The 10,490-nt window shown below is 31.5% G+C and overlaps 1 protein-coding gene across 1 annotated transcript; it reads left to right on the top strand.

The window, feature by feature from the left end:
• The first annotated feature begins 1,270 nt into the window (after positions 1-1,270).
• LOC116134518 lies at positions 1,271-4,435 on the top strand. The gene is made up of 5 exons (XM_031420211.1): positions 1,271-1,677; positions 2,034-2,156; positions 2,256-2,750; positions 3,932-3,973; positions 4,065-4,435. Exons 1-5 carry the CDS (start codon positions 1,554-1,556, stop codon positions 4,433-4,435), a joined length of 1,155 nt encoding a protein of 384 aa, XP_031276071.1. The 5' UTR covers positions 1,271-1,553.
• Positions 4,436-10,490: the final 6,055 nt, after the last annotated feature.

Below are 10,490 nucleotides of genomic sequence, written 5' to 3'. Positions count from 1 at the left end.
TGGTCTGAATTTGCAAGTAAGTGTGATTAAGTCCATGTTTTTAATTTAGCCGAATTTCTACTTGATTTTTGGAGTATGTTGTGATCAGTCTATTAATTATAATGAATTGAATTAAATTTATAAATGGAATCCTTATGTTTGTGAATATCCTTATTAAATTTTTAGGATTTGTTTAGTAAGTGTATAACCAGGATTTGCACTCAGCTGAGCTGAGCTGTACATTTGTACAATTTAAAAGGCTGGATCTTTATGCCTGCCCATTTGGAATTAAATTCCTTTTGGTCCTTGTCTTTAAGCTAAATTTCAAATTTCACCCTCTCTCTCTTGCTTTTTAAATTTAACAACTCCAATTTCCAATTTATTGATTAATTAAATTATTATATAGGAAGTTGATAGGAAATTTTCGTTAATTTTTAAAATACTGAAAAGAAGAACAGTTCAATATAAAATATAGTTATATTATATAGATTTAGTATTTCTTAATTGACCAATATATTGAATTAATTTATCAATGCAATTTTCATGTGAATTCTAACAAAATATTTGGAATATAACTTTAAGAGTCATAAGGAACTATTTATGAAAATTAATAGTTATTTCTATTGATTTATTAGAATCTAATAACGAGCATTTGATCCACTAATTAAATATTCTAAATATTATATTACTTTAATTAAGGTTATGTCACCACTCATCGTCTTTATCTGACTCATGGATTACATAAAGCATTTTCCTTTTCTTTCCACTGCAAAATCATTGTGTCTCATCATTTTCTTAAGATTTTTAATTATGCTTTAATTTCCACTTTTATTTGCTTTTAATGTATCATCCACTTCCTTTTCTAGTTCGTCAAAAAGTTTAGAACTATTAATCCCCCACTTCTTGTAAGTTGAATTCAACTTTCAGGATTATTTTCATAGGAAAGTAACCAAATTCTCTTTCCATCGCAAACATAACATAAAGCATTTTCCTTTTCTTTCCACTACGAAATCTGTCTTGTCCTTTTTTTAAGATTCTTAATTATGCTTTAATTTCCACCTTTATTTGCTTTTAATGTATCGTCCACTTCCTTTTCTCGTTTGTCAAAAAATTTAGAACTATTAGTCCCCCACTTGTAGGTCTATCCCAAACATAAAGCATTTTCCTTTTCTTTCCATCGCAAAATCATTGCGTCTCATCATTTTCTTAAGATTCTTAATTATGCTTTAATTTCCAGCTTTATTTGCTTTTCATGTATCGTTCAGTTCCTTTAATTCTTGTACATTGAATTCAATTTTCAGGATTATTCTCATAGAAAAGTAACCAAATTCTCTTTGCTTTCGCTCAAACTAATCGTTCTTTACTTGTGACAATATCTCTATTCCTTTCTTCTTTCCGATGACTAAATCCATAGCATTTGTGGTTGAGCCCATTGTCTCTGAACTCTTTAAGGAGTTGTTTGAGAAATTGGCATCTGTGGTTGAGCCTCTGTAATATATGCTCGTTCGTCTTGAATCTTATAATTTGATTATCACCGTATTTGTAGTTTTGATAAAGGCAAAAGAAGTGAATAGATGGATCTTGTTCAATCTTCCAACTCCGGAGTCAAAATCACTAAGACGATGCAAGTTGATTCCAATAAAGGAACCACGAAATTGGAATGCAAAAAGAATGCTCATGAATCTGGGACAACGCAAGGTAAGTATAAGACGGAGATCATATTAAGTGATATGTTGCATAGTATTCATTAGATCTTTCAATAACTAATATTACATATCGATAGATTCATAGATACATAGTACTTATTATCATGTATACATAATATATTTGAAATTAATAGTGAACGGAAAAACTAGAAAAGGCATTCATTTTCAACCATCCAATAACTCAATAAGCAAAAAAGGTAGACGAAACCACTTAAATGAGCCAAGCTGGAAATAATAGTGAACATATATAGTAAGTTAAAAGACTATGTAGATAGTGGTTATAACTCATAATTTTTTTTTTCTCATGTGTACATAATTTGGAATTAATAATGAACGGAAAAAGTACAGGAGGTGATAGGGTTCAACCACTTAATAACTCCATTAGCAAAAAGGGAGATGAAATCATTCAAACGAAGCAAGTTGATCTTACTGAAAAAACTGAACGTGATCAATCAGTATTTAAAGGGAAAGGTATGTGACTCGGATAAAACGGGAAATTTCATGGTATTCATAATAAATTTTAAAGTCATTTACATACATTTTCACATCTACATTATTTGGAATTGACAGAGAACAAAACGATTGAGGTGACAATAGATGTTAATGCTCGGTTCAGGCCATTAATCAAGGTTGTACAGGAGCGTAATTGGATGATTTTACAATATTTGGTAGATAGCACTCCTGGGGCCTTGACTGAAACTGTTTCAGAATTTGGGGATACCATTTTTCACATAATTAATGTATCAGATGCCCCCACTTTGCTTACAAAGAAGCTTGCATTCAAGATCACTGCAGAAGAACTTCAAAATTTGAGAGGAGATCTTGGCTTATCCGTTATGTTCCACGCTACTATTCTTGGCAATACAAACGCTGTCAAAGTTTATTTCCAGAGGCACACAAAATTTCCAAACATAAGGAACGGAGAGGGTTATCTTCCAATTCATGAAGCAGCAGAAGCGGGCTACAAGGGAATAATTCAATATCTTTTGTCAAAAACAACAGTACGTTTGGATGATGATAAATGTGTTAAACTGATTAAAGATCTGATCAGTTCTGATCACTATGGTAAGTACAAAAATAATTTTACTGTTTACGATATGATTACTATGGTAAGTGCAAAAGTAATTTTATTGTTTGCGATATGGTTAGATAACGTTAAATTTTCACATTACAACTTTTTAATATTATTGTTATCACAGTTAAGTGTCACATTATTTTTTTGTCTTTTTTATATTCCTTTTAAACATGTATCCTCATTTTGATTTTCTCTATAAAATAAATCAAAACTTCTCAAGGTAAATTGAGATAAGGAGAAGATCCCAATACATGTGGATTCAATTATTACCTTATAATTGATATCCGTTTGATATCTTCTTGCATTATATATAGTCAACTTTAGTTGTATGTACAAGTTCGCATGCATAGAAGCATGTCACTGTAGTATCCCTCGAGCACTCAAAGGTTGCTGAAAGTCCTCGTTAATTTACCATTAGGTTGATCATAATATATATTGTCTTTGCTTTCTTTTATTAGTTTTCTTTTGTGTGTTCAACTCAGTGGTCAGTGGATAGATTTTTTCATCCTAGTTTGCCGCTATCAACGTTACGGTTTTCAATCTTACAACAAAACAATTGCCCTGCTAATTAAATTGCATTCATTATCTCTACTCCATTTACAGGTATAGCGCTAGATTTATGGAAGCGATATCCAAAGTTAGCTCTTGAAAACAATTCAGACAGAAAAAGTATATTAGATATATTGGCTGGTAAGCCTCTGGCTTTTGAAAGTGCGAGTTGGAGTCGCCTTGGGTTTTGGAGACGCTTGATCTATGATTGTTAGTAACAACATTCTTCCTCTCATGTAGTATAGACTCAGATAGTCAGATACACTCTAACAAACCCATCTCTTATATTCACATGGTCTTATTGTTGTTGCCTGTCTCTGCAGGGATTCCTCTGCGAGAGGAATATGTTCCTTACAATCAAAGTAACAATGGGGACATAGAAAACGCGGTTAAGTGTTTAGACAAGTTTAAAGAATGCAAACATTTTGTATCTATTCGTCGAATAATCTATGCTTCATTTGGTTTGTACAACTCTTATCTATCTATCCATCTATCTATCTATCTTTCTGTCTATCTATCTACCTATCTATCTATACAAATATGCTAAATAAGTAGTCTTTCTGAAATGGATTATCCTACAAACCAAAACAATTTATAATAGTACATATTTGTTACTACACAGGTGCTCTGCGACAAACGATCTGGCATGTCCTTATGCTGCTAGGTAATTGGTATCGAACAATTATCTTAATTACAAGGAGTATCTTGAAGGAATTCTTTATCTTGTTTTATTGACTTGAGTTGTTTAATTTCAGTCCCAGACATAAAAAACATTCGCGATATAAAGTTGACACATATGCAAACCCTTGACATTGTTAGAATCTTGTGTCATGGTAATGACGTTACGTGGAATTCCACAGAGGCCCTTAAAACTTTCTGGCCGGCATTTCCTGAAGCTGCAAAACTTGGGATTTGCGAGATTGTCAATGAAATTTTGAATGCTTATTTCTATGCTTATAACTTCCACTACACAGATAATAATTACGGTCTACTTCATATGGCAATTTTACATCGCCAAGAAAAGATTTTTAAAATTGTAAAAGAAAGGAATCTGTATCAATACGAGTGGAAAGCGGCCAAAAAAGTTGGAAAAGCTGACAACCTTTTGCATTTGGCTGGACAGTAGGCAGCGTCAAGTCAGATCTCTGGTGCAGCATTGCAAATGCAGAGAGAGCTACAATGGTTCAAGGTAAATATACAACCTGCAAAAGAGAAAAAAAAAATATACAACTTATTTTATCATCTTAACTATTACTTCAAATGATTATTCTATTTAAATCTTATTCTTGCCTCTAGATGCCTTGATCTTACATCAAACTGCTGTACTTTCATTTCTCATATAGGATTATAAATTTATAATTGAATGTGCAAGAGATTTAGAAATCTGGCCTATATATAATTTTAATTTTAATTCTAAAGTTTCCTTTATTTTTTCTGGCCTCTTTAATAATTTGTTTATAACATTTAGTTCTTTTACAATATTAGAGATTTTTTGTTTGAGAATCAAATTTATTACTGCTCATGCTTACACTAGCTAAGGTTTTATCTTCAGGCTGTGGAAAGTTATGTCCATCCATCTCTTCAAGAGCAACAAAATATGGATAATAAAACTCCGAGAGAAGTCTTTACTGAAGGACACAAGGAATTGGTTAAACAAGGTGAAAAATGGATGAAGGGAACCGCTACATCATGCAAGTTGTAGGCGCATTGATAATAACTGTAGTTTTTGCAGTAGCTTTCACCATACCAGGTGGCAACAACAATGAGGGGATACCCAATTTCTTGCATGACATAGCTTTCATTGTCTTTGTCATATCAGATGCGCTTGCACTGTTTTCTTCCACAGCTTCAATTCTGATGTTCTTGGCAATCCTCACTTCACGATACTCAGAAGACGACTTTTTGATGTCATTGCCAAGGAAGTTAATCATCGGCCTTATCACGCTATTCTTTTCTATTGCAAGCATGATGGTAGCATTTGGTGCTACCGTTTACACATTTCTTTCTCATTCATGGAATTTGACTGTCATTCCAATTTCGCTATTCGGATGCCTCCCAGTGACCTTATTTGTCATATTGCAATTTCCTCTATTGGTTGAAATTTTCTTTCCCACTTATAGACCAAGCATTCCCATAACCCCAAATAGATAATTAAGGATGTCACTCTGGCAATAGTAGCCACACAAGTTCTTCCTTTAGTGACTAAACTCGTATGAGGTGTTAATTTCATCTCCTATAGTGATTTTTTTTTTTTTTTTTGTATTATTATTATTCCCTTGTAATCAGTTCATGTATTTATCATTCTACTATTTAATATAATAGTGCCTTTTAGGTCTCCTAAGGTTTGCTTAAATAATAATTATAATATACTTTTATCTCATTATAATATTAATTTGGGTTTTAAAATGGCCTAATTTCATGGGCTTCTGGTCCAAAGGTGTTGGGCAGACCACAGCCCAGTTACAGAAATAGACTGGTTATTGGTTAATTTAGCACAAAATCAAGGCCTACTTGGTCTAAATTGTAGCGACTAATGACATTCAGTCTAAGCTCAACAAGTGAAGCTTAAATCTACCAAGAAAGAAGTCTAGGTGTTGACAAAGTCAAATCGGCTCAAGTCTCATTCCAAAGGGGAAGATCCACATGAACCCTTATTGGATCCATTTGCATGATTTCAAGGCTAAACTCTTACATCCTTATTAATAGACTTAATTAGGATCATTGATTAAGTTTTGATCTAATGAAGTAAGCTTATTTCAATTAATAGGGTGGTTAAAGATATAGATCCCAGAATTAGGGAATTATTATCTTTGTATTAAATAGGCATGACCTTGCTATTTGAATGAATGGCTTGTAATATTAGTTAAGTTTTTTTTTATTTTATTATATTTGTTAATTACTTGTTTATCTTTGTATTTGGCTATATAAGAGCAACTATTTCATTCTAACAATTAGTTTATGAAAAATATGAAATTGATTTATCCATTTGAGAGAACTTTTGTGCTCTTAGTGTGCATTATTTATCCAAGTCTTGGCAGGAGATTTGGTGATGAATTAATTCAAGTTGGTAGAGTAATCCTTTAGACTTGAAATGTTTCTACTTGTCTTGGTCTGAATTTGCAAGTAAGTGTGATTAAGTCCATGTTTTTAATTTAGCCGAATTCTACTTGATTTTTGGAGTATGTTGTGATCAGTCTATTAATTATAATGAATTGAATTAAATTTATAAAGGAATCTATTTTGTGAATATCCTTATTAAATTTTTAGGATTTGTTTAGTAAGTGATAACCAGGATTTGCACTCAGCTGAGCTGAGCTGTACATTTGTACAATTTAAAAGGCTGGATCTTTATGCCTGCCCATTTGGAATTAAATTCCTTTTGGTCCTTGTCTTTAAGCTAAATTTCAAATTTCACCCTCTCTCTCTGCTTTTTAAATTTAACAACTCCAATTTCCAATTTATGATTAATTAAATTATTATATAGGAAGTTGATAGGAAATTTTCGTTAATTTAAAATACTGAAAAGAAGAACAGTTCAATATAAATATAGTATATTATATAGATTTAGATTTCTAATTGACCAATATATTGATAATTTATCAATGCAATTTTCATGTGAATTCTAACAAAATATTTGGAATATAACTTTAAGAGTCATAAGGAACTATTTATTGAAATTAATAGTATTTCTATTGATTTATTAGAATCTAATAACGAGCATTTGATCCACTAATTAAATATTCTAAATATTATATTACTTTAATTAAGGTTATGTCACCACTCATCGTCTTTATCTGACCATGGATTACATAAAGCATTTTCCTTTTCTTTCCACTGCAAAATCATTGTGTCTCATCATTTCTTAAGATTTTAATTATGCTTTAATTTCCACTTTTATTTGCTTTTAATGATCATCCACTTCCTTTTCTAGTTCGTCAAAAGTTTAGAACTATTAATCCCCCACTTCTTGTAAGTTGAATTCAACTTTCAGGATTATTTTCATAGGAAAGTAACCAAATTCTCTTTCCATCGCAAAACATAACATAAAGCATTTTCCTTTTCTTTCACATACGAAATCTGTCTTGTCTTTTAAGATTCTTAATTATGCTTTAATTTCCACCTTTATTTGCTTTTAATGTATCGTCCACTTCCTTTTCTCGTTTGTCAAAAAATTAGAACTATAGTCCCCCACTTGTAGGTCTATCCCAAACATAAAGCATTTTCCTTTTCTTCCATCGCAAAATCATTGCGTCTCATCATTTTCTTAAGATTTAATTATGCTTTAATTTCCAGCTTTATTGCTTTTCATGTATCGTTCAGTTCCTTTTTCTTGTACATTGAATTCAATTTTCAGGATTATTCTCATAGAAAAGTAACCAAATTCTCTTTGCTTTCGCTCAAACTAATCGTTCTTTACTGTGACAATATCTCTATCCTTTCTTTTCGATGAAAATCCATAGCATTTGTGGTTGAGCCATTGTCTGAACTCTTTAAGGAGTTGTTGAGAAATTGGCATCTGTGGTTGAGCCTCTGTAATATATGCTCGTTCGTCTTGAATCTATTTAATTGATTATCCGTATTTGTAGTTTTGATAAAGGCAAAAGAATGAATAGATGGATCTTGTTCAATTCCAACTCCGGAGTCAAAATCACTAAGACGATGCAAGTTGATTCCAATAAAGGAACCACGAAATGGAATGCAAAAAGAATGCTCATGAATCTGGGACAACGCAAGGTAAGTATAAGACGGAGATCATATAAGTGATATGTTGCATAGTATTCATAGATCTTTCATAACTATATTACATATCGATAGATTCATATACTAGTACTTATTATCATGTATACATAATTATTGAAATTAATAGTGAACGGAAAAACTAGAAAAGGCATTCATTTTCAACCATCCAATAACTCAATAAGCAAAAAAGGTAGACGAAACCACTTAAATGAGCCAAGCTGGAAATAATAGTGAACATATATAGTAAGTTAAAAGACTATGTAGATAGTGGTTTAACTCATAATTTTTTTTTTCTCATGTGTACATAATTTGGAATTAATAATGAACGGAAAAAGTACAGGAGGTGATAGGGTTCAACCACTTAATAACTCCATTAGCAAAAAGGGAGATGAAATCATTCAAACGAAGCAAGTTGATCTTACTGAAAAAACTGAACGTGATCAATCAGTATTTAAAGGGAAAGGTATGTGACTCGGATAAAACGGGAAATTTCATGGTATTCATAATAAATTTTAAAGTCATTACATACATTTTCACATCTACATTATTTGGAATTGACAGAGAACAAAACGATAGGGTGACAATAGATGTTAAGCTCGGTTCAGGCCATTAATCAAGGTGTACAGGAGCGTAATTGGATGATTTTACAAATTTGGTAGATAGCACTCCTGGGGCCTTGACTGAAACTGTTTCAGAATTTGGGGATACCATTTTTCACATAATTAATGTATCAGAGCCCCCACTTTGCTTACAAAGAAGCTTGCATTCAAGATCAAGCAGAAGAACTTCAAATTTGAGAGGAGATCTTGGCTTATCCGTTATGTTCCACGCTACTATCTTGGCAATACAAACGCTGTCAAAGTTATTTCAGAGGCACACAAAATTTCCAAACATAAGGAACGGAGAGGGTTATCTTCCAATTCATGAAGCAGCAGAAGCGGGCTACAAGGGAATAATTCAATATCTTTTGTCAAAAAAAACAGTACGTTTGGATGATGATAAATGTGTTAAACTGATTAAAGATCTGATCAGTTCTGATCACTATGGTAAGTACAAAATAATTTTACTGTTTACGATATGATTACTATGGTAAGTGCAAAAGTAATTTTATTGTTTGCGATATGGTTAGATAACGTTAAATTTTCACATTACAACTTTTTAATATTATTGTTATCACAGTTAAGTGTCACATTATTTTTTGTCTTTTTTATATCCTTTTAAACATGTATCCTCATTTTGATTTTCTCTATAAAATAAATCAAAACTTCTCAAGGTAAATTGAGATAAGGAGAAGATCCCAATACATGTGGATTCAATTATTACCTTATAATTGATATCCGTTTGATATCTTCTTGCATTATATATAGTCAACTTTAGTTGTATGTACAAGTTCGCATGCATAGAAGCATGTCACGTAGTATCCCTCGAGCACTCAAGGTTGCTGAAAGTCCTCGTTAATTTACCATTAGGTTGATCATAATATATATGTCTTTGCTTTCTTTTATTAGTTTTCTTTTGTGTGTTCAACTCAGTGGTAGTGGATAGATTTTTTCACTAGTTTGCCGCTATCAACGTTACGGTTTTCAATCTTACAAAAAACAATTGCCCTGCTAATTAAATTGATTCATTATCTCTACTATTTACAGGTATAGCGCTATTTAAAAACAATCATTTCAATATCAATTATTTTTGAGAAGCCAGAATCTGGTCACTATTGTCTGGATTCCGATTAATTAATTTCTAACGTGTAATGTTTTATATAATTAACTAGAACATACTACAAGAAATATTATTAATCATTAATGTAATTTAAAAAATATTATTATAATCTGAAACTATTATACAATTAATATATTTGTCCATCACTAACATTTTCTCTTTCTAAGAAATTTCCTTGCAACTCATCAGTAATTTCAACAAAATTAAACCCTTCATACTTATAGTTGTTAAATTCTCATGATTAACTTGACCAAGACTTGCAAATTAGAGTCTACTACCAATGAGGACACCATCACTCACGATTAATTTTGCCAATATTTGATCTACACATTAAAGTAGCAAACATTCTTAATATTATATTGTTTTTAATTAATTATGGTTTTGTCACCACTTATCGTTTTTACCTAACTCGCAGGTCCTTTCCAAATGTAAAGGATTTTGACTAGTTTTCTATTGTAAATTTCTTAGAAGTTTGAGTCTATATGTCTTTCATGTGCGGATGTAAGTCTTATGCCCAAGCACGTTAAATTATTGTCTCTTTTGTATAATTAGTGATTTATTCAACATTTATTAATTTTAATGTTGATGTATTGAAAATTTGAAGGTATGTTTATGATACGTTTACAAATCTTAAAACACCTGTAAACATAAGTGGATAAAGAATTACAAGTCCTAAAACACTTGCTAATTTGGTTGAATTGAAGAATTTTACTCCAAGTCCT

The sequence above is a fragment of the Pistacia vera genome, unplaced genomic scaffold (assembly GCF_008641045.1).
Source record: "Pistacia vera cultivar Batoury unplaced genomic scaffold, PisVer_v2 Contig289, whole genome shotgun sequence".
In the NCBI taxonomy this organism is placed as follows: domain Eukaryota; kingdom Viridiplantae; phylum Streptophyta; class Magnoliopsida; order Sapindales; family Anacardiaceae; genus Pistacia; species Pistacia vera.
This window is presented reverse-complemented; position numbering and strand designations above follow the sequence as displayed.

Bases quoted from the DNA above. Each gene is read 5' to 3' on its own strand.
- LOC116134518 (XM_031420211.1), top strand. From the start codon at position 1,554: ATGGATCTTGTTCAATCTTCCAACTCCGGAGTCAAAATCACTAAGACG. The intron at 1,678-2,033 runs GTAAGTATAAGA...GAAAAAGTACAG, and splicing joins TGAATCTGGGACAACGCAAG to GAGGTGATAGGGTTCAACCA. The intron at 3,974-4,064 runs GTAATTGGTATC...GTTTAATTTCAG, and splicing joins GCATGTCCTTATGCTGCTAG to TCCCAGACATAAAAAACATT.